Consider the following 22,721-nt stretch of genomic DNA (forward strand, 5'->3'; position numbering starts at 1 on the left):
AAAATTATTCTTTTCACATATTCTAAAAAAAAAAGATTATGTATTTCTATTAAGAGCTCTTGCAGCTCGCAGATCAATTTGCAGTTTTCTTCGCAGCATGGCTTGTGCAAAACATTAAAAGTTGCCCAAATACAACACTGAAACCTGCGTCGGCACGCTCAACAAACGCTTACAAAATTTTGGGTTACGGTGACTCGCTACAGGACGATGTCGTCGAGCCTCGGAAGGACGACATTCTCCTGTATTTAATTACCAGCGGGTCTGGTTGAGTTTAAAGTATGACACCTTTGGATAAATTAATAGGTATCTAATAACTCACGCATCAATCAAAATATCAAATAACTTCGGATCAAAAAAGGGCTTTAAGTTGCTTTTTTTCTGCTGCTGAATGGCTAACACACGTTGTTTATCCTCGCCAAATATCTTAATTTTGAAAACATTTATTTTCAAAAACACGACTTCGACAAAGAAAAATACTTATGAAGAAAAAAGTGTTCGCGAAAAGAAAGAATATAGAGCTCGAAATTTCTCCTGTTACTTTAGAACCACTGTTGAATTTTAAGAAGATGCGAAACACGCAAGGTCAGCTTTATTTAACAGTAATTGGTTCCGCATATTTCGTGCTGTTATATAAATGAACCATTTCAAAGAGGTTTTTCAAATATTGAAAATAAACGAGCCAATAGAAATCTTCAAAACTTTTGAGTTCCCGTATTGTGCACAACGTATTTACCATTTTTAACGCCGTTTAAGTTACAATTCGTAGATGATTACTGTTGGTAGATGCATCTGTCATTTCAGGATGTCCATATTATTTTCTCTTGCTTGGATATTTATGGAGCTTTTGCCTGAAATACTGGCAGATGAGTAAGTGCATTTATAACTACAAATTTACAACAGTACTGGACTTATGATGATGAGTTAAGTTTGCCTGGGAAGCGAAGGCATAAAACCCCACAGTTAAGTTATTTTTGAAAATTACACTGTTTATAGAGGAACATAAATTGGATGCAGTCAAATGAAGCGTTTTTCAGTCATTTTTTGGTAAAGAAACCAGTCAATTTGTAGCAATTATTTACGTATTTATGGAACTTTCATATCAGGTCTCATTTTAGTTTTTAACCACAAACCCATAACTCTTAGATATTTAAACTTTACTTATTTTCCGTGCAGACCATTGAGCGAATAATACATTCCTTATGTAGAATTGAAGAAGTATAAAAATGCTTAATATATTTCATCCAGCCTACTGAATTCAAATCGATATTCGGTTATTTTGAGCTACGTATTGTATGATTCTAAGAAGACTAAAAGTATAATAGGAAAGCATGAACTTGATGATATACCACAAGAAGATTTTAAATAGCTAAAGAATAATTTGAATCAGTATAATTATAATATGTGTTGTGTTGACTAAAAGTTATCAAAGACAGAGCAACGTGTCTGCCTCTTTGTAAACAAGGCCGCTAGTCAATGTCAAAGTCAAATGATGAGCCCCATATAAAGACATGTCTATTAAAATTGAGTAAGCATTGAAATTTTCATTTATTTTTTTGGCAAAACTTTCCAAAAGACGACATAAATTATGAAACAAGCAACAAGGATTCCCGCGGTGTTTTTTGTTTAACCATAAGCGATAACAAAGTGCACATAAACTTATGAAGTGCAGAGTTGAGAAATAACATATTCTATTCTTCACATCGTAATCCGAATTCCCTGATAACCTGTCCATCAATGATGTGAGTTTTAAACAAATAACTTTTTTGATGCTTGACATATTAGGGAGGAATGATTACTGAACATAAATTTGAAGTGGCGCAGATGCATGCAAATATGATGCAGTTGTTTCGTGTGGCTTTGTAATTAAACCGGTCGAGACGTATTTTTAAAATATTTGACGTAAACAAACCAAAAAAAATTATTACCTGTAGGGAAAAATGATTTTAATATTTATTCCATTTACCACTTGAGTTTCTTAGTTCTCAGTTATATCTATATAACCATTTAAATGCTGTTGTGTGTTTTTTTATCTGTTACAAACATCAGATGTCACGGTGACGTTCATCTGAATTCTAAAATCTTGATACGTTAAAAACTGAATTTGACAGACGAAAATAAATTACTTATGAATAACCTAGAGCTTATATGAAGCTTAAGCTGGAGAAAATAATAAATATAAAGCAAGCTTTAAAACTGATTGCATAGTAGGTACTGTTAGACCCCATTACTTTGACCGCCAAATGTTAGGCCAAACAACAACAAAAGACAGCAGTTAAAATTTTTAAGATAAGTGTTTACTTTTTTCCATGAGCTATGGACTAAGTGTGCGTTTGCGCTTAAAAACTTAACAGCTAAGAAATTCAAGTAAAGAAAGACTGATAACATGTCTCTTTTTTGTTTTAATGCCTCGGGGTATTTTTCGCTCCGTCTTAATATTTCTGGCTTTGTTTAATGTCTATTAGGTCACATTACCTTCTTATTTAATATAATTCTTGTCTACAACAGGTACAGTAAAACTGCAAGAACACTCCACGCGATAGCAAATCCTGAGAAGTACGAGAAGTATCTGAGACCATATCACAGAGGTAAGGTGGTGGTCTGTACATGCATGCAGCGGATACGTTGTTGGGTAATTTGATGTATTAAACACCGCGTTTGTTTATGTCAACAGGTGACCCTGTTAATGTTACCGTTGGTATGAGAGTCATTCATTTTGTAGCAGTAAGAGAGATGAGCGAAGTAAGAAACTTTTTTGTTTTTGTTTTGTACTCTTTTTACCATAACAAATCAAAACATTAGCAGATCCATAATATGTCTTCACTATAAATGCGATAATAATATACAGTCAACTCTCGCCTTGCGGACACCCCGCTATTGCGGACACTCGCTATTACGGTGAAAATACAGATCCCCGGCGAAAGAGGTTTGACTGGAAATGATTCCCGCTATTACGGACTCTCGCTTTAACGGACACCAAACGAGGCCTCGAGCGCGTCTGCTATAACGAGAGTTGATTGTACATACAAAAATTTCTGCATGCTCAATGGCTGAGAGCACGTCAATTAATCCCAAACAGTGCAGAAAGTTGAAATTGAGTGCAAAAAGTTGAAATTGAGTGCAGACAGTTGAAATTAAACTGATTGACAGGAAAGTCGGAAAGCGCGCCAAAACAAAATGGCGGCCGATGTCGAGTGTTTGAGAGAGCAAAAATTGAGCAAAAACATAACGATTCATGAAAAGTTTGACCGATTTAACGAAAGTTATAAGTATATAAACCAAAGTACTAGGAATTGGCACAAAAGAGACTTTACGAAACTACTGAAAGCTACCAATCGTGGATTTTCTTACGCGACGGCGCGTTAAGAAGAAAGATTACAAGCGTGAATTGAAGTTGGACATTTTAGCCCAAACCAATACAACTGAAAAAAAGTACCTGATAATGCATGACAGAGAGATTTAAAATTCCCTAGCGGTATCTGGATTTTACAAAGCCCCGCAACTCCGTTATGTTTGAGAACGAATCGGAAAGGTAAGCCACTGAACACGTTTTGTTTGTCATCCACTTCAAGTGGATAAAAAAAAATTCAAAGACTACAAATTGCACTCGCCCTACGGGCTTGTGCAATTTGGTTAGCCTTTGAAAAATTTACTCGTGCTGATTTATCCCAAATTGCATTCGAAATCATGTGATTACCTATACAAATTACAAAACAATGTACACCTTCAGCTGGGACAAGAAACGGGGTAACAAAAAGCATTTTGAGCTTACCTGGCAATTTCGATTCAGTTTAAAAACCCAAATTATTAGCCCGGCATTCGAAGGTATTTGATGAAGCCAACGTTTATAAATTATGTAAAGGAACAAGTGCGGTTAACATTTGGTTAAAACAGAGACTGAGCCACACACACATTAATTAAACAGCTTGAAAAGTAACCCGGCTACGAGAATACAGCTATTTCGAGAAACGTTGTCGGAAAAAAAGCACAAAACTACACAAGCCAATCCCTAAAGGTAGTATGGGTAGACGTATTGAGCTACTGCACGTGTTGAATACTAATGAGATATAACAACAAAATAAGCGCAATTTTCAGGTTTTCTTTTTTTTTAGACATGTAGAAACAAGGTACGTTTAGACCCTCTGAAGTTCAGAAGAATTTTTCCTCACTCAAAGACATGCGACAGTAAATGTAAAGCTACAAATTCTCCACGTGCAAAAATACAAACTTGTAAATTTGCAAAATTCCGGTGAATACCCAGACCACCTTTCGATCTTGTCGCGTGCACTTTGATGTTTTTTTTTTTTTTCCGACAACCTTTCTCGAAAAAGCTGTATGCCACCCAGATAAAACGGAAAACCGTACAACCCCTTACAAATATCCAAGAATCCACGGCCTGTAATACGGAACGGCAAATATCATACTTTCACTGATTATGAAACCGCTAGTGGCAATGCCGGTGGGTTTTTTCTTTTGCTTGTTATCAAGCAAAAAAAGGAGATACGTGGATAACTAATTCCCTCTCTTACCGCATATTTGTTCACTCTCAAGGGACTGCTCTAATTTCTCAAGGAAATACTTTCCGCTGTGGGTGATCAAAGCGCGTGACTTGTAAAGTGTCACTCTATGGTTGGGCTTCAACAATTCCGTTCTTGTAGAAAAAAACGTGACTTTTCAAATTTACAAACGATATATAACAATTAAAAACGTGAGTAGCCCAAATCTTACGTGACATAACCAATTAAGAATGTGAGGGATTCAGCGCTCCAAGGCAACGAAGTTTAAAACTATTAAGAACGCAATTTGTACTGGTACAAGTCTTCCACACACTAAAACTTTGCTAATAGTTAACGAAAGGGAACTCATTTCGTGACAATTGATTATTTCTGCTGAGTTGCACAATTTAGAATTGCAACGTCATTCAATACAGGTGTGAAGTGATATTTACAAGTGTTTTTGTAGCCTGTTGTGAAATTACTTCTGGTGGGAGCAGTAAACCGTCTAAAAGTTTTTGCTTCTGCTCAGAAGTTAATGCATCGCCATTAGAAAAAAAAACAGCAACTGTTTTACTGGAAATGTAGTCGTTAGAAATGGCATGTGTAGCCGTAAGGTAAAGAATAACGCGAGGAGAAGCGGCTTTTGGTAATATCCAAACGAAAATTTACTTCCAAATGTGGGGTTAAGATTGCGTGACGAGACAAAAGGTAACTCTGTCGTGCGTAACTTTTATGGGGAACCCTGCATTAAGCCGAGTAGAAATCTTTCTAACTCGAAAGGAAACAACTATTTCGATAAAAGGCAAACGTCAAAGTTTACCATTTTTAACCAAGCCAAAGTATATGAGTCGCAAAGCGCCCAGCCTTCGCGACTGACAAATACAGCATTTGCTCCGCGAAAATAAAAAAAAAATGATTTAACTGAAAGACGTTTGAATTCTTCCATGATATGTTCGAACAACAATGCCCAGGATAAACCTTCTACTCATACTAACTTCATGCAAAAAAGTCTATATCTCGAAGAGATCTTTGATTTGGTTTTGGGTTTGAAGGTTTGCTGTAACATTTCTTGTTACATGCCGTTTCATTTCAAAAAAAATATTATTTTTGCTATTACATCTAGGAGTTTTCAATGGATCTTGTCGTCCGGCAGCTGTGGAGGGATCCACGTCTGAATCATTCTTTGAGTTATCCAATCACATTGCCTGGGGACGCGAAGAAACTCATATGGCTTCCTGATACGTTTTTCCTTAACGTCAGAAGTGCTACTATCCATGATGTCATTTCGGAAAACAGTAAAGTTATCATAAATCCAAATGGAGATGTCATTTACAGCACAAGGTGTGTTTTTGTATTTATAGTGAGGTGTTGAAAATGATAAAAAAAATTAAAGCTCAAAACCAAACGTTTTCCACTTCCAATTCAGTTAGCATCATTATATCAAGACGAAAACGTTTGGTGTTCAACCGTTTTAACTTTTATCTTTTGTAAACTTGTTAATAGAAAAAAAACTAACTGATTAATCAATCGGGTTAGGTCGGTCGGTCGGTCGGTCGTTCGGTCGCTCGGTCGGTCGGTTGGTCGGTCGCTCGGTCGGTTGGTCGGTCGCTCGGTCGGTTGGTTAGTTGGTTGGTTGGTTCGTTCGTTCGTTCATTTGTTCCGGTGTTCGTTTATTCGTTCATTCATTTATCTATTTGATGAAAGTAGAACTTGGAATTCTCTTTTTTGAAAATCGATCTTTGTTTTTTTCTTGCATTTTACCATATACCCATTTTTTTTCTGTTTGGAGGTAACTTCATTTGATCCTTGCAAATTGGTATGAAGGTCATCTGAGCAAGAACGGGGCTAACGGGAAGTAAAATTCATTCCCTTATTTACAGGCAGTTTTGTTTCATAATCTCATATTTTGCTTATAATTGTTACGCTTTTAAATTAAGTATCTATGGAAAGCACATGAAAATTTGGTTTTCCTCTTCTCCCAAACCTAATTATATATATAATTCACTTCTTGATAATTTATAATAATAAATGACATTTACTTCTGCAGACTAACCATTACTGCCGGATGTGCAATGGATTTGGCTGATTATCCACTAGATGAACAACAATGTGACTTGGAGCTATCGACCTGTTAAGTACTGCATTAAACAAAAGGTTTTTTTCATACATCTCTTTCTGTCTTAAAGTTTTCTGACTCGAACATATATTTAACTTCAGATGCATACACAAGAGACAAGCTTGACTACAAATGGTTCGAAGACCATCGGCATATACACATCAAGGATGAAAATTTGGCAGAAGTTACTCTCACGCATACGGAAACCCTCAAAGATGTTGAAAGTTATGCAGACGGTGGGTAAAAGTATAAAATTAATGAAGGGTTTGGAAGTTGAAACTGCTTGAAGGTTCTAAAGTCTCATTACATTTAAACCACCGTAAAAAGATATGTCTTAAGTTTGGTCCCTACCAATCAATAAATGAATGATTTCCAGATTTACTACTATACCCCCCAATCAAAAAAAAATACAAGTCATACTTGTTTTAAATCTTACCGTACCCAAATTCGCAAGTGGCCAATCAGAAGCGCGATCTACTGTCCTGATATCCTACGATATCAAGTCACTGACCTGATATGCCACCATATCATGGTCACTTTGAAGTAAAGTAGTGTTACTGTACGATAATTTGAAAAGAGGTTTTACCAATAGAACAGAACTTCGTAAAATTAAATTTAGCGGTGTTTAGCTGTCGTAAAAAGAGAAAAACTTTCCCGCCAAAACTAAAATTGAGCGCGCTCGCCAATTGCGCGATGTTTGCCGACGAGTACTGAAACATTTAGACTAAAACAATGGAGTCGGAGTTCCCAAATTTTTCGCTGAATCTGGATTTTGAAAATGTAGAGACTGAAACTCCAAACAAACGAGTGAAACAATGTGAGAAGAGAACTTGAAGTGTTGAAGACCAAAAAAAGTATCAATAAAAGCAGGTCAATACATTTAAAACTACGTACCTGGCAAGCATGGCTTCAACAGAGCGAATAATATCACCGGATGTTTGGCTGAATTTGGGTACGGTAAATACCTAATCGTACCTTTTTGGTACGCTTTGGCGGCATATCAGGCTCGTTTGGTCTCGCCATGGGTATTTTGACTCGACTGCGTCTCGCCAAAATACGAACCATGGCTCGACCAAACTCGCCTGATATGCCGCCGAAGCGTACCAAAAAGGTACGATTAGGTATAAGTATCACACTTTCGATAAAACGACTATACAACTATAGGACGCCTCTGTCTAATATAAGTATAGACAAGAACAAAATGTTGTAATCGTCAAGCTCTTTTATCGGTGTTTGTCTAATGTTAGATACACACGCAAAGCTTGTTGCTCGTTTTTGGTTCAAGCGTCGTCTAGGATATGCCTTCCTTCAAATGTACATCCCCACTATAATGCTGGTGGTCCTTTCTTGGCTGTCATTCTGGATTCCTCAAGGCTCTGTTCCAGCCCGAGTGGCACTTGGAAGCACAACTGTGCTATCAATTGTAACATTTACTGGCTCCTTCAGGGGCTCTCTGCCAAAGGTTTGTTGCAAATAAAAGAATTTTATTAACACCCGTGCACTTAAATTATGTAATTTATCAACTGCTTTTCTTCATACATTTATGTCACTCTCAACAAAATGATCTGGAAGTTGATGAAGCCCAGATCCTGCAATGTGAAAGATATTTAACAATTATTCTACGAGCCTGCATATGAAGTGGTAGATAGCTAAGAAGGCCCGTAGCTATAACAACCTAAAAAGCGAGAGCGAAAAAATATTTATAAAAATAACCACTAAATATCTCCAAATCTTGCCAATTTTATTTCATAAAAAATACCTAGGAACGATTTGCGTCCACCATGTTTGTTGGGTATGAATCTAATGGCCACTAAGCCAATCAAAACTCTGAAAATGAATTATCTCATGCTTTAGTTTTCAATAATTTGTGATTTTCAGTTGAGAGTAGAGCGTTCTCTTACCTGTTTTACAGGTATAAATGTTGCATGCGAAAAGCTATCCTTGGAAAGAAAGTCAAGAAAAACACTTTTGACAGTAACTGCATTCTCCTTCTCCTTTGCTGCCCTACGTGCCAGTGGGCACAATGGGCAGTGAGTGAGTGAGCATTCTCCTAACTCGTTAGTTGCATCCAGAATGTGATAGAAATTTAGCATTGACCTTTTCCATTGTAACAGCTAGCTTCTTCCCCACCAAAGCATGCGAGGAACTTTATTTTGTAACTGAATACAGAATTCTCCCAAACACAAGAAGAAGAGGCTTGATTAGAGTACATTCGACACCCACATCGAATGTCATGAGCAAAACTCAGGATGATGTTCAAGGAAGAGCTTATTCTGTTTGTACTTTTCATCTAACAGGTTTCCTATATCAAAGCGGTGGATATCTATTTCATAGTGTCTTTTGCTTTCATCTTTGCTGCACCCTTGGAGTATGTTCTGGTTTTGCTGAACACAAGAGGCAGCGAAGATACAAGAAACGAAAAGGTATCCCTGACTGCTTATTTTGTTCCACTAGCATTTTTACCTTTCCTAGAGTGACTTTAAAGTAGAAACCTACTTGATACTTTGGACAAAGTTAAGTTCATTAAGTATAATGGCGTTCTTTCAGATCTAAACAACATAAAGTTAACTGGACTCGGCTGTTAAATTTAAAATCGTTATTCGGTTGTTTGTTCACTGTATTGATTTCCATTGAATTGTGTTACATTGCACAGCCTCCTATACGCGGACGTTCTTTCCTTGATTCTTCGATGTCATTAGCAAGGTTTTATCCTTGTTTGGTGCTAATCGACTTTAAAAGAGCCTGGCCATTCCAAAGCAAATATGAAATGCAAGGCAAATACTTTGGTTAACAAAAGTACCCCTTCACAGTTTCTCGCTTACTATTTTAATTATTTAAATGTCAGGCAAAAGAGAGCAATGGAGGCGAAGATGTGAAAGAGATTGCAGTGGAGATCCTGAACAAGCCAACGAAAAGCGGAACCAGTTCGATGCGAACCGCCTTAATCAAGAATGAAGCCAGTTTTACAGATAAAGTTTGCCGTTTCCTTTTTCCATGTTGTTACATCATATTCAATGTAATTTACTGGACCTATTACGAGTTGGCGTCATTCGGAAGACATCCTCCTGACGAATAAAAACACGTGTAAACTTCTTCAGAAAGGGAACAAACTCGTTACTGTTGATCCAGACTGAATTTATCGATAGAGGCAAAACTATGGTATTCTATATATACGACTTAATACTTGGTTTATCAACCACTTGGTCTATATGTGTAAATGGACATTTAACAAGGACAAGGGCAAGACAGAATGAAAAACTTTGTCCGTGAACTGAGTAAAAATAAAAATACTTATTTGCGTTCAACGAAGGAAATGCTGGTAGTTTTGGTAACTTCGTCTACAATTTAGCAAGATGACATCGCTCCACGAGCACGTGTTTATTTTCTGATTATAATGAAGAAAAGAACTAAAAAAAGGTTAAAAAACACCGAAATAAAACTAAGTCTTGCTTAATAGTTTTTTAATCGTTATACTTATATTTATCCCATGCCTCAAAAAACACAGCCAATCAGAAGCCTAGAAAGCCGTTGCATATTCTCCGTTTTCAATCTGTTTGCTGGCGCCCTTGTAACAATGCAGCCTGGTTACAGCACGTGCTCGACAACGAAAATACTTGCTTTCCAATTTTGCATATTTCTCGAAGACAAACACGCAAATTTATAAATTATTTGCTCATGGACACGACCACATAAGCACACTGTAATTTTCCAAAAGTGTATTAATATATGTCATTTACTTTATATTAAAAACGATATAATCGATTTTTTATTTCAGTCACATTTAAACCGTCGACAAATTACTTTTTCAGATAATGAAACGCACAAACTCACATATATGCAAAAATAAGTATCTGCGGACGGTTATTGTGGTTTTATTAACCAGCAGAAATGAGTTACCAATCCATTGGTGGTAAATAAACCAATAGAAATCGTCAAAACACTCTATTGCACGCAGAGCAAATGATGTTTTAATTTGCATATACGAATGCTGTTTGTCGGTATTGCTGCGTTTGAACTAGTGCTTTGATGGATTTGGACAGAATGTTTCTAGTTGGATTTTGTTGTGCTTGGATCATTTTGGCGCTCCTGCCCAAAACAACTGAAGCTGGGTAAGTTCATTTACAGCTACAAATGTGAATGGACAGCAGAGTTCAACATTATTCATTTTTTTGCATTACGAGTAGGGATTCCTGAGATGTTTACATTGCATCCGTAAATTTATGAGTTCCTTGCGAATTTCTATCAGTAAAACCCCTTTTATTAAGACATACCTGTCTCCAAATGTTTTTTAAGCCAAAAATGGAAATATAACGTATTTACGTAGGACTGGTGGTAACGTGTACGAGAAGCTTGCATCTTGATGTGAATTTTAGCTATTGAACCTAAGTTCTTTTCAGTCAATTTAACATATAGCTTTTAATAAACCATTTTTCATGATCGACGTAGGTGTCGTTTTTGGCAGTATGTTCCCCACCGGCAATTAGTTTTTCACAAGAATAAATAAAGTAGGCTTAGCTTTTATTAGATTTAATTATTGAGAAACCGCCTATAATACTCGCTCAGTATGTCATATTCTGCTTCGCTTCAGTTGAGGCCAAATTTTGCGAGTGTTTAAGATTATTTTATTAATTTCACATCATTTCTCAAAATTTTTCCTCTATATTTAACTTTACAAAATGTTTCTAGTTGTTTAGAAGAGCATACAATTCAAATACATGTTTCTTATTTTATATTTGGAGTCGTGAAAAGAAGCTGTGCCCTCTCGTTGGGTTTGCATGGTTTAATCTTATATTGAAAAGCTGTTAACAGTTGACGCACACTAACTCCCTTTCTTACAATCACCTGCAACTTCTCTGAATTTGAATATGAAAATGAAAAATTCTCATGGAAGACATAGCAAACGAAACAAGCCCGTGCTGTGAGCAAAACTAAGTAACACGATTAAAAAAGTGCCAGAAAACAGCTCAATTAAAAAAAAAACAAGTAAAGAACCTTATTTAAACGCTCAGGAACTATTTCTCTATTTTAATTTGGCGTGCTAGGTTTTTGTTTACCGTCGTATCAATGCCACCTGCCGCTTAGTTAGCAAAATTTCTTACTTGTGCGAAAATGATATAATCTACGCTTTGCCGCTTGATTACGTGTTAAACATTTTGTGGCTGACTTCAAGTGTACGTTGGGCAAGTGATAGGCGTTTGTCAGTATACCTTATAAGAGCCATCATGGATAGGCGCTGCTTTGCGATCAATATTTGGTTAACTAAAATCTAGCAAGCAAAATGATATTTTCTAAAAGCTTTACAATTGCGGATTACAAATGTTTATTCTGAACTTTTAGCGATAGATTTCCTTTCATAATGAATCTACCACGCAATTAAATGTAAATTTACATCCTTTACGTAAAAAATGCGTCCTGTCGGTTTTTTAAGTGTTGTTTGGTTGGAAGTCTGCCAAAATATTGGTAATTTTACTGAGCGAATTTGGTCTATGTTTGCTGTGTCACCGTTTGCGAATCTTGAAACATTTTCCCACAACCTTCTCTAAAATGTTTAACTTATGTCTTCTCCGAGATCATAAAATCGCTAGAATAGCCTAGTGTTTCAGTATCTGAATAAAAAAATACTAAAACGATATAAATGTAAAGCCACTGGAGGAAAGTTGAAGTGGGCAATATTGAAGAGGCTTGTGGAGGAATTTTAGGCAAGGTCAGAAAAAAGGTGATTTTGCAGCCAGAGGTTTCAAGTTTTAAAAGATTCAAGTATCTGTCTCAGCCTTCATTGTATTTTTTGTCTAATAAGCATGCAGAAACACCCTCCTCTTTTTCAGATACAGAGAAACAACAGACGAACTCAAGGATATAACAAACCCTCAAAAGTACCAAAAGTATCTGCGGCCTTACCACAGAGGTACAACTTTGCAGCGAGTGTCTCCTGGCATGTTGTCGGGTGTTTGTATGTAAACATTGACTTACTTTGTGTTTACAGGTGAGTCAGTTAATGTGACCGTAAGGATGACAGTGGTGCACTTGGTAGCAGTAAGAGAGATGAACGAGGTATGTCACTTATTTGATTCTTTTAATATATTAATAGTCTTGCAGTTCAAAAGACTTTCAGCCTACACCATAAAAACGCAACAGATAGAAAACTAAAAAGAAGAAAACGTGAGAAGTAATTAATAACATGATGAGCTTTGGCCAGGTTCACTATGTTGCGATCCTGGGCAAGGCCCTATGGGTACCGTGGGTACCGGCGAATTTACTGCTGAGGGATAACTCTGCAATGGGCTAGCATCCCATCTAGGGTGTACAAGAAATAATATAGTCGTTAAATACTACAGAAACAGGTTAAATCCTTTAAGGCTCGACCTGATAAGCCAATAGTGAGGCCAGATAATTAACACAGATAACAGAAATAGCCGATTATGAGCTTAAATCATCTAGTAGCCGAGGTACAGTCCTTGGCTGGAATAGCTACTAATTTGTCATCACAGATAAGTAATAAAAATTGACAATAATATTGAACATAAGCCGTTTAATTGGCAACTACCTTTCATTTCCTCAGCACGACGTAGCAAGTTTTATGCGGGATACCACAAAAAAATGAATCGCAAAAATAATCTGTCAGTGATTTGTTTACTCAATAGGAATTTTCATTGGACCTCGTCATCTGGCAGCAATGGAAGGATCCACGGTTGAACCATTCCTTGAATTATACAATCACGTTGCCTGCTGACTCCAAGAAACTCATATGGCTTCCTGATACGTTTTTTCTTAACGTCAGAAGTGCTACTATCCACGATGTAATTTCAGAAAACGGTAAAGTTTCCATAGACCCTGACGGACTTGTTTCGTACAGTGCCAGGTACGTGTTTATCAAGCTGCTAATGATTGTTTTTTACTCTTACAGCTATGATGCGACTCTGTTGAAGCGCAGCTCTATTTGTCCTCTTTTCTGCTTACACGCGTCTCATTGAAGTTACACTCTTAAGATGGAATACAACGGACTAAACTTCAGCTAAATATATACTATGGAATTGTCCTGTTTATGAGTCTGTTACATAAGGGTTTGAAGTAAAAAGCTTGAACATCAAAACATTTAATTGCAGTCGAACAACTCTCCCTTAATTAAGAACTTTAAATATGACTTTGCACAAAGTCTTTAACAAATAATTGTAAGAAATGACTCAATATATCGTGACGTAACTCCTGCAAAAGGCAAATTCTGAAAAGAAATTCACATTTCTAGGATAACCATCACTGCTGGATGTCCAATGGACTTATCTGATTACCCAATAGATGAACAAACATGTGACTTGGAGTTATCAACCTGTTAAGTATTGAATATTGCGACGTGACGTGAAAAACTGCTTAACCCTATTCAGACCGGGCTTTTTTGGATCTTCTCTCGGGGAGGGCTTCGGAAGCCGCCCCCCCCCCCCCCTCCACCCCCCGCCCCCTATGTAACTTCCAAAATATTTAAGCAATCACAATGAATCTTATAGTATGTCCAAACATCTTTCTTTTGGTATACGTCACGTGGCATGATGACGTCACACACGTGATAATTACATCATGATGTCAAAACAGCCGCCATCTTGGATCCGCCATCTTGGATTTCAAAATTTTTCCAAAACGCCAGAAAACCACCCACAATTACTGCAAAGTACTCAAAATGAATAAAACTGTGCTTAAAAACCGCAAAAAGGTGAAAATAATTGCATTAAAGTTAATTCTTATTAATAGAAACACGAAAACTACAAATTTGGGAAAACATGCCTGTCAACATGCCGTTGCCATGGTGATGTCAAGTTCCTAACATAACTACCTATCCTACCAAATTATTACCAGATAAATTTTAGAAAAAGTCGCCAAGTTTGGCATTGTTTGGTTGAAACTTGAAAAAGTTATAAGCGTTCAGATTAAGCGCGGGCCTCAAAAGCCCCCCACGGTCTGAATAGGGTTAAATCGAACCATTTAATTGATCAAAGCTGTCCTTTTGTACCTTGCAATTATCTGCGACATTAATCGTTGTGTATACATTCCTATGCTAATCTGAGAGCTTTTGAATTGGTTTAGAGATAAACTTCCTGGACATGTTTTACAAATGCCATAATTTAAAGCCTAGACATCGATAGAAAAGGCTGATTTGAATCTCTGGGTACACTAATTTTGTACTGCATGGTAAACATTCTGGTGGGGAACAAATCAGCTAACTGCTGACGTCTTTCCGCATATTCTTTTCCAGTTTTGGTATAAAGAACAATGGGGCCCAACTGATGCTTACCGTTTCTTTCCATTTCCTTCTTTGAATGTCTCGGCACGATGTATCGAGTTGAATATCTGTCTTGTGGTAGATGAAAACTTTTGGTTATCCTTTAGCTTCCCAGAATATTAATGTCCTGAAACCAATTGACAACAAATTGACAAAATTGTAACTATCTTTTAACTTATCCCTGAATCATCGACTTAATCCGTGTTTCAGTGTATTTCGTAGGTTACCACCGGCATTAGTCCACGTTCTCTCTTTAATCTGTTTATAGAATACTTTTAATATATAAATAATTATAGAATGGTGCCTTTATTTCTCATTCACGTTTTGTACATTCAATATTAGACGCGTATGCGAAAGACCAGCTCGACTACCATTGGCTGGAGAGCAGCGGAGAGGATCATATAGTCGTCAGGGACAGACATTTGGCAGAACTCGCTCTCACTCATACGGATGCCATCAAAGGCTTTGAGGTTTATCCCGACGGTGGGTAATGACCAAAATTCTTCAAAACGAAGATTTAAGTAAGAAAAACATTAATTCAATCATTCGAAAAGGTCTAAATTAATTAGAGCGAACGTTCTTTCCTTTAGCGGACATGGCTAAAGTGCGTGGACTTAAATTTTTCACCCAATACTAATGGTTGTAAACATATTCAGTACTTAGCTTTATTGAAATCCAACCTTAAGCTTACTGAATTGTTTATATTTTGACAGTAATGCATTGGTCTAGCATAATTCTATTACCTCTATATCATGCCTCCTAAGAGCGCCTCCTGTAATTGAACAACAAAACACTAAATCTCGACTCCAAGATGAGCTTAGATGCGCGTGGTGTCATGTCTTAATTTCTTTATGTGTATAATTTAAAGACATCTTTGTTTCTTTAATACACCTTATTACGGTTTTGGAAACCATCTTGACTGGTAGGTAACACCGTCAGAAATTACAGTGTTTTTATGGGAATACGATGGCAAATAATGTTTTTTAATTGAATTCTAAATAAATCGCAAAGTTAAGATATAGTTAGCAAAAGATTGAATTTATCAAATTCGAAGGATATAGCTGGGCTAAAAAACGTTCAGTTACGTTTTATTTTTTCATACATTCATTGGTGCTTAGTTTCCCATAAAACCATGTCAACGGGTAAGCATTTCCCATGCCTACCTGAAAAGATGGCTTTCAAAGCCGTGATAATGTCTTGTACTGTCATGCGTTTGTTTCTGCAACATTTCTAGGTACTCACGCAAAACTTGTTGCTCGTTTCTGGTTCAAGCGGCGTCTAGGATATGCCTTCCTTCAAATCTACATTCCCACTATAATGCTGGTCGTCCTTTCTTGGCTGTCATTCTGGATTCCTCAAGGCTCTGTTCCAGCCCGAGTGGCACTTGGAAGCACCACTGTGCTATCAATTGTAACATTTACTGGCTCCTTTAGGAGCTCCATGCCAAAGGTTTGTTACAAATTAATTGAAAAGGTCAATTTCCTTCCACATATACTTATTTCTACATAAATCTGATTTTTGGACCAAAAGCAATCTGAAATGAGCATAATTTTCCTTTTAAGCGATATTGGGTATTTTTGCTTAAGCTACAATTCTGGACAAAATTAGTGGAGACAAATGCTAGTTTAGTGCAAAAAATACTCTCGAATACTCTTTCTGGAAATGAGCATAATTTTCCTTTTAAGCGATATTGGGTATTTTTGCTTAAGCTACAATTCTGGACAAAACTAGTGGAGACAAATGCTAGTTTAGTGCAAAAAATACTCTCGAATACTCTTTCTGGAATCGGCAACTGCTAAAACATTCAAATGTTGTCTTGTTTTCTTTTCAGAATGTTACGTCTATACCCCAGTCGTAATTCTTGTTTGAAAACAGCATCAATTGAGAAGAGGGAATAGGAGAACAAAAAGGGAAAAAAACATGTGTCTCAACTGTTTTGTCCAGGATTGAAGCTATTACATACAGATTTATTTTAAGGAAATGTCGTTTTTCCTAAAATTGTAATTTGCCTGCTGCTAACTGTTATCAGGTTTAATAATGACATGGGTACGATTGATTTTCTTTTTCTTCATTCTGTACATCTAAGGTCTAATATCTGTGTACAAGTGTAGTCAAACTACATCAACAGGACTAAACGTGCTCCAAGTAGACCTCTCTTAAGTCTCTAAAGCGAGCGAAGCGAGCTTTAACGAGATCGCGCAGCGTCGAAGTCGCGAGATGGCACAACCAACCAGAAAAAAAAAAAGAAATTAAAAGTCGACAACAGGACCTTCGTCTCAGTATTGTTGATGTGTAACTGTGTATCCCGGTTTCATAAAAACCTATGACTTCTTCATGCAACAAACTTACGTTCCTTCAAGAAACCTTCACAGATAATACATCGGACAATAAGCCGGATGTAATCACGCTATGCGTTGTTTGTTTATCTTTCAGGTATCATACATAAAGGCAGTGGATATTTACTTCATTGTCTCGTTTACATTCATCTTTGCGGCAGTCGTGGAGTATGTTTTAGTTCTGCTGAACACTGGACTAAATCGTCATAGACTTAAAAATACACATCAGTCAAGCAATAAAGATGACGTAGGCAACGGACAGCAGGTAAATGTACATTGACATAATTAAATTATTTTATACTGAAAAACACTGCTTTAGCGGGCAATATTCGTCATTTCTTCCAGTTTTGGCACTTGTTACTTCGACTTAAGATAATATTCCGATCTTCTGTTGTGAATATTTAAATGGCATAGTGAAATTTCCCTTTGTTCCACTCGGAACCTAAAGAGTAAAGTTAAGTCAACTCACGACGAAGACATCAAAACGCAGAAGTGGCAGCTTTTACTTCTTTAAAAATCAATAAAGACAACGAGCAATTGCAAATGCACTATAATCAAGTTGGTGTTGATCTCCTGTGAACAGTATGTGGCGTACAAACTATTTCGTCTCGATCAACCTGTAAAGCTCTTAAACTAGTTTGCTTTTCTCTTCCTTACCAATGACAGGCAAATGGGAATAATGGAGACTTAGAATTACAAGAGGTCAAAGTGGAAAATCCAGTTTCTAGAAAAGAAGGAAAGATAAGCCGTATGCGTTCAGTGAAGGCCGCCAAGGAATACATGCACTACGCTTTTGTCAGAAACGAAGCCAGCTCTATAGATAGAGTGTGTCGTTACCTTTTTCCATGTTGTTACGCCATATTCAATTTGATTTACTGGACATACTACGAATTGGCGTCCTTCGGAAATCATCCGCCTCCTGCGGTGTAATGAACTGGTCACACCAAACAATTAGACAATCAAGAGGACAGCAAATGCAGAACTGTACAAACTCCGAAAGCAACGTCAAACCATTGTGACCGCTAATAAGGAAGGAAAAAGGAAGGAAGGGAGAAAGCTGAGGGAGTATTAATTGGTGACACTAAACAATAAAATTAACTAAATACAGTAGTAACGGTTTAAAAATACAAAAAACAATAGGCCATTTTCAAAAATACCATAATACTCTTTGTTGTCCCTCCAAAATTTTGCATAAGTATTATTTTCAATTTCTCTTGCTGTCCCAAGAGAAATTGAAAACAATGCTTATGGTATTTTTGAAAATGACCTAAACAATATTTCAAGTTAAAAAATGTAAAAATATTAAAAGATATCTTTATTATAATAATTTAAAAATACTGAAGTTATGCTATACAAGGGTAATTAAAAAAAATCCTATCACACGTGCAGAAATCATAGGTACTACTAAACCAGACACACTGACTAGAACAAAGGTAACAGATTTTACATTGGCCTCCTTCAGTCAAATCCGCCAGCTCCTGTTTCCTTATTCGCAGAGCTTATTTTTTTTTTTTTTGCAGTCTCTCTAGATTTCGTCCGTACCATGTGATGTTACAATAGGTCACGTGAGGTAGAATAGCAGCCGTGAATGGTTGTAATAATAATAATAATCATCATCATCATCATCATCATCTAAACAACACGGTGTTTCGACACCAATAGCGCGAGATAATAAAATAGTAATAATAATAATAATAATAATAATAATAATAATAATAATAATAAAAGTAATAACAATAATAATAATAATAATAATTCTTTATCAATTTTTTAAATAATCAACAATAACTTTATTTCACATAATCATTAAAAAATGTACACACATCGATAAAAAAAATAAAATTGAAAATCAGCTGTAAAAATGTCAATAAAATGTCTTTGCAATAATATTAATAATAAAAATAATAATAGTGAAGAAATTATTCAACATGACACGAGCGTGGGACAAAAAAAAACATTTTTTCTTCACTATTTATCACCGAGTTTGAAATTTACCATTTTTATTATTTACTACACAAAAATAATAATATCAAGATAAATAAAAGAGCGTTTCGGTAATTAATTACAAAATTAAATTGAAACATATTTGTATAAATATGTATAAAAAATTTTAATCTATAAACATTATCTCGATCTAGGAACATGTTACTTAAAAATTCCTCGTGTAACACATATGCAACATATTGAACATATTCTTACTTCTCTGAATAAAATAACTGCATGTCGAAGTTTCCTTCGAGCCACCTCATGGTATCTGTTTATTATTCTATGAACCTTTGCCTCTTTTCCAAGTAAGAACAAGAAACTTAATCAGTTGTGTAACCGTGCGGTTAATGTTTGACCACCTCTTTTAGTTTTTTGGCTAGAGAGGCACGGCATCGCACAGTAAATCAAAGTGGCTACGAGCCACTAAACTCGGAAAATAAATTAGGAAACAAAGATGAAACTTTTACAAAGATTTGCCACACTGCAGTTAAATCCACTCTCGACACATAACACCCAAAACATTTGAGGTTTTTAAAAATTGTTGATGAGAGCACTCGGAAAATAAATAAGGAGACAAAGAGGAAACTTTTACAAAGATTTGCCACACTGCAGTTAAATCCACTCTCGACACATAACACCCAAAACATTTGAGGTTTTCAAAAATTGTTAATGAGAGCACTCGGAAAATAAATAAGGAGACAAAGAGGAAACTTTTACAAAGATTTGCCACACTGCAGTTAAATCCACTCTCGACACATAACACCCAAAACATTTGAGGTTTTTAAAGGTAAAAGCCTGTTCCGGCAAGTTTGTGGCCAAATATGGAACTTTTTTTTATTATAACGAACACAGAAATGCTTTGTTATCACTTTCGCTTTTATCCCGTTCCGAGAATATAATTTATCACGCGCAATGCGTGACGTGTCAAATGTCATGTTGAATTGTTTGGTCGTCTGAGACGCAGCAAGTTGCATTCGGGCAACAAGTTTTTAGGAAAATTAAAGGCCCGGTTGCCCGAGAAAAAACTGCCGGACAATCCAGGAGAAAATTGAAGTGTAAGAAATTAATTTTATAAATTTGAGAAACGAAAAAAACCTCCAAATAGCCCTCTTCTGATCGATGAATTGAAATCCACGACACTAAATCCATTTTCGTGTTGTCTTATAACCCAGACCTAACTTAATTACGCATGCAAATTTGAATGCCTTCGAAATTTTCGATATCTGGAAGCTTTGGAATGCATTTCTTGCTTCTTCTTAAATGAAATTAAATTCTAAGCAAAGTTTAATTCAAGTTTCTTTCATATTTCAATCTTAAGTTCGGGAATATTGACTTTTTTAAGTGAAGAGATTTACGCATCTGTCTGGGAATTATTTGTTTATTTATAGCTGCCCGAGAAAAAACCGCCGGACAATCCAGGAAAAAATTGAAGTGTAGGACATTAATTTCACAAATTTGAGAAACTAAAAAACCTCCAAATAGCCCTCTTCTGATCGATGAAATCCACGACACCAAATCTGTTTGTGACATTTTTCGAACAGCTTCCGAGCGAATTACGAAATATCAAAAGCGCATTTAATTTAAAAATCATACGTCCTGTGAGTTTTTTACAAACTTCAAAATCCAATATAGTAGAAGGTGGGTGGCTTACTTTTTTGGCCCAGACCATGAAGCGTTCATTCCGAATAGTTCGTGTAGTGCAGACTGTAGTGCATTCTTGCTCCGCCTGATCGATACCTCGTCGTCCAAACACATCTTGATGGCCGTGATAAATACATCGCCACTTTTAAGACTTTAAAACCCATTTGTTCACTTGAGCATTCTTGAGCACATTTTCTGATCGTTTGTGAGGTCTTCAAAAGTGTATTTTGAACAAAGGTGTAGCGAAAGGAACAAAATTTTAGCGTCGGACTCCACACGACAGACGCCATTTCAGCTCCTGTTGTAAACATGTACTGCCGCCTTTGTTCCAACCCTCTCCCCCACATATATCAACAAGAGACAATGGCCCGACTTTGTGGACAAATCAAAACCTAGCAGGGGAGACAGGGGTAAACATGTTTAATTCACTTTTAATGCGGATTTAATGCATAACATTAATTGTTTAACGGGAATGGAGTGACATCCAAACCCCCACTATACCTCATGATACCATGAGGTAAAAACGAACGTTGACCAGGGGCGGATCTAAGTGTGGAAACATGTTATTATGTCTTGTGTTACGAATGTAAGGGGCTTAATTAGCCTTTTAGACATTTAAAAGTCATCACAGCTTCCCTAGATCGCAAAATGTGACAAAGTGGCAGCCAGTGGAGGTGCTGCAATGCTGGTGTTTACGTGGTCATAAATTTCTTCGTGTCAGTACAATTGCGGGCAGCAAAGTTCTGTACACTCTAGAGTTTGGAGATGATTATATTTGAAGTATTTACCTAGAGAGAGGAACAATAGGAGAGCTTGCTAAAAACTAAACCGTTTTTACAGTCTACCCATCTAAAATGTTCTTTGTACTTATGTTTGATGTGACATAGACTAGCTGGACATTTAGTAAAACTAGCTTGGCAACTAGTTTGGCAAGCACTCCAGCTCTTTAATGTGATTACTGAAATCAAATTTAGACCTGAATCAATGTGCACTCCTTATTATAACTGGATGGATTGCGATTGCTCTATATTAACTTCGCCTTTGCGTGTTCATTTCGTATGTGTTGTTCCGCTGACGGAGTTCCACTGACTGATATTTCAAGCGGCCAGTTTCCATGGTCACCGTTTAGAAAGCTATTTATGCTGCGCGAGTTTTGAATGCTTGTAACCGTTTGCAGGGAAAAAAAAGTTCAGCGAAGGGAAATATATATATCCTACGAGTTTTGTTCCGTGCTTTTTGAGAACATGAACTTCGATCCCTGCGTAATAATCCAAGCCAATGCCCTGACCACCCACTCCAGCGGGACTCGTAATGTTTGCGTCGTGTCAAATGTTACTCTTAACCTCAGTTCCCGGGGGAAATTAGATATAATTCGCTTTCGCCGAAGATTTAAACTTCCCGCGAGTGCAGTAATCGGAAACTTTAAATCTCCCTCCTGTATAAGCATATGCATGTCATTGTTTTCGCCGCTCATGAAATGGCCTTTAATATATGGCTATATTAAAACCGGTAAACAATACGTACCTATTCGGCCTTATGTGCCCAAGGGCACGAAGAGGATTAAGTGAGTGAGTAAACAATACCTATTGTTTTTGAATTCGAAACCCATTTGTTGAAAGTAGCGAACTCTCCGAACGTCCCCCCCCCCCCCCCCCTCTCCGAGAGTAGCGAAAATCGAGTCCACTCCCAGTTGTCCCGAATTAGTGACCAAGACCGAGGTTACTAACACGGATATGCAAGTGGCATACAGTAACTTGCGCAGGAGAGTGTGCATGGGTCCAAGGAAGATGAATTGAGATTCCTTGTTTCTAGACCTGTCAAAAAAAGAGGGAAAGGGCTCAGAAATGAACTGCAAGGAAAACTAAAACAACTCGTGCCGA

General features: G+C 36.8%; 2 protein-coding genes across 3 annotated transcripts; both read left to right on the top strand.

Moving 5' to 3' along the window:
* Window positions 1-223: 223 nt before the first annotated feature.
* On the top strand, window positions 224-10,048 carry LOC144644037 (glycine receptor subunit alpha-2-like). Of its 2 annotated transcripts, XM_078503446.1 has the most exons (10): window positions 224-303; window positions 802-867; window positions 2,506-2,585; window positions 2,672-2,739; window positions 5,617-5,834; window positions 6,541-6,623; window positions 6,711-6,845; window positions 7,857-8,071; window positions 8,907-9,032; window positions 9,455-10,048. In XM_078503446.1, exons 2-10 carry the CDS (start codon window positions 803-805, stop codon window positions 9,683-9,685), a joined length of 1,221 nt encoding a protein of 406 aa, XP_078359572.1. In that variant the 5' UTR covers window positions 224-303; window position 802; the 3' UTR covers window positions 9,686-10,048. The 2 variants fall into 2 exon arrangements, with proteins under 2 accessions (XP_078359572.1, XP_078359571.1); XM_078503445.1 differs by lacking the exon at window positions 224-303 and having other exon boundaries at window positions 401-867; window positions 9,455-10,047.
* Window positions 10,049-10,512: 464 nt separating this feature from the next.
* LOC144644036 (gamma-aminobutyric acid receptor subunit delta-like) lies at window positions 10,513-18,932 on the top strand. Its single transcript, XM_078503444.1, has 9 exons — window positions 10,513-10,718; window positions 12,435-12,514; window positions 12,593-12,660; window positions 13,251-13,468; window positions 13,853-13,935; window positions 15,221-15,361; window positions 16,113-16,327; window positions 17,312-17,479; window positions 17,881-18,932. The coding sequence occupies exons 1-9, from the start codon at window positions 10,636-10,638 to the stop codon at window positions 18,142-18,144; spliced, it is 1,320 nt and encodes a 439-aa protein (XP_078359570.1). The 5' UTR covers window positions 10,513-10,635; the 3' UTR covers window positions 18,145-18,932.
* Window positions 18,933-22,721: the final 3,789 nt, after the last annotated feature.

The sequence above is a fragment of the Oculina patagonica genome, chromosome 2 (assembly GCF_052425735.1).
Source record: "Oculina patagonica isolate OP01 chromosome 2, crgOcupat, whole genome shotgun sequence".
Classification (NCBI taxonomy): domain Eukaryota; kingdom Metazoa; phylum Cnidaria; class Anthozoa; order Scleractinia; family Oculinidae; genus Oculina; species Oculina patagonica.

What these genes read in the sequence shown, in the direction of transcription:
- LOC144644037 (XM_078503445.1), top strand. Translation starts at nt 767, where the DNA reads ATGATTACTGTTGGTAGATGCATCTGTCATTTCAGGATGTCCATATTA. An exon ending in CCTGAAATACTGGCAGATGA is followed by an intron (nt 868 to 2,505) that starts GTAAGTGCATTT and finishes TGTCTACAACAG; the next exon opens with GTACAGTAAAACTGCAAGAA. An exon ending in CAGTAAGAGAGATGAGCGAA is followed by an intron (nt 2,740 to 5,616) that starts GTAAGAAACTTT and finishes TATTACATCTAG; the next exon opens with GAGTTTTCAATGGATCTTGT.
- LOC144644036 (XM_078503444.1), top strand. Translation starts at nt 10,636, where the DNA reads ATGGATTTGGACAGAATGTTTCTAGTTGGATTTTGTTGTGCTTGGATC. An exon ending in TCTGCGGCCTTACCACAGAG is followed by an intron (nt 12,515 to 12,592) that starts GTACAACTTTGC and finishes TTGTGTTTACAG; the next exon opens with GTGAGTCAGTTAATGTGACC. An exon ending in TTAGGAGCTCCATGCCAAAG is followed by an intron (nt 16,328 to 17,311) that starts GTTTGTTACAAA and finishes TTTATCTTTCAG; the next exon opens with GTATCATACATAAAGGCAGT.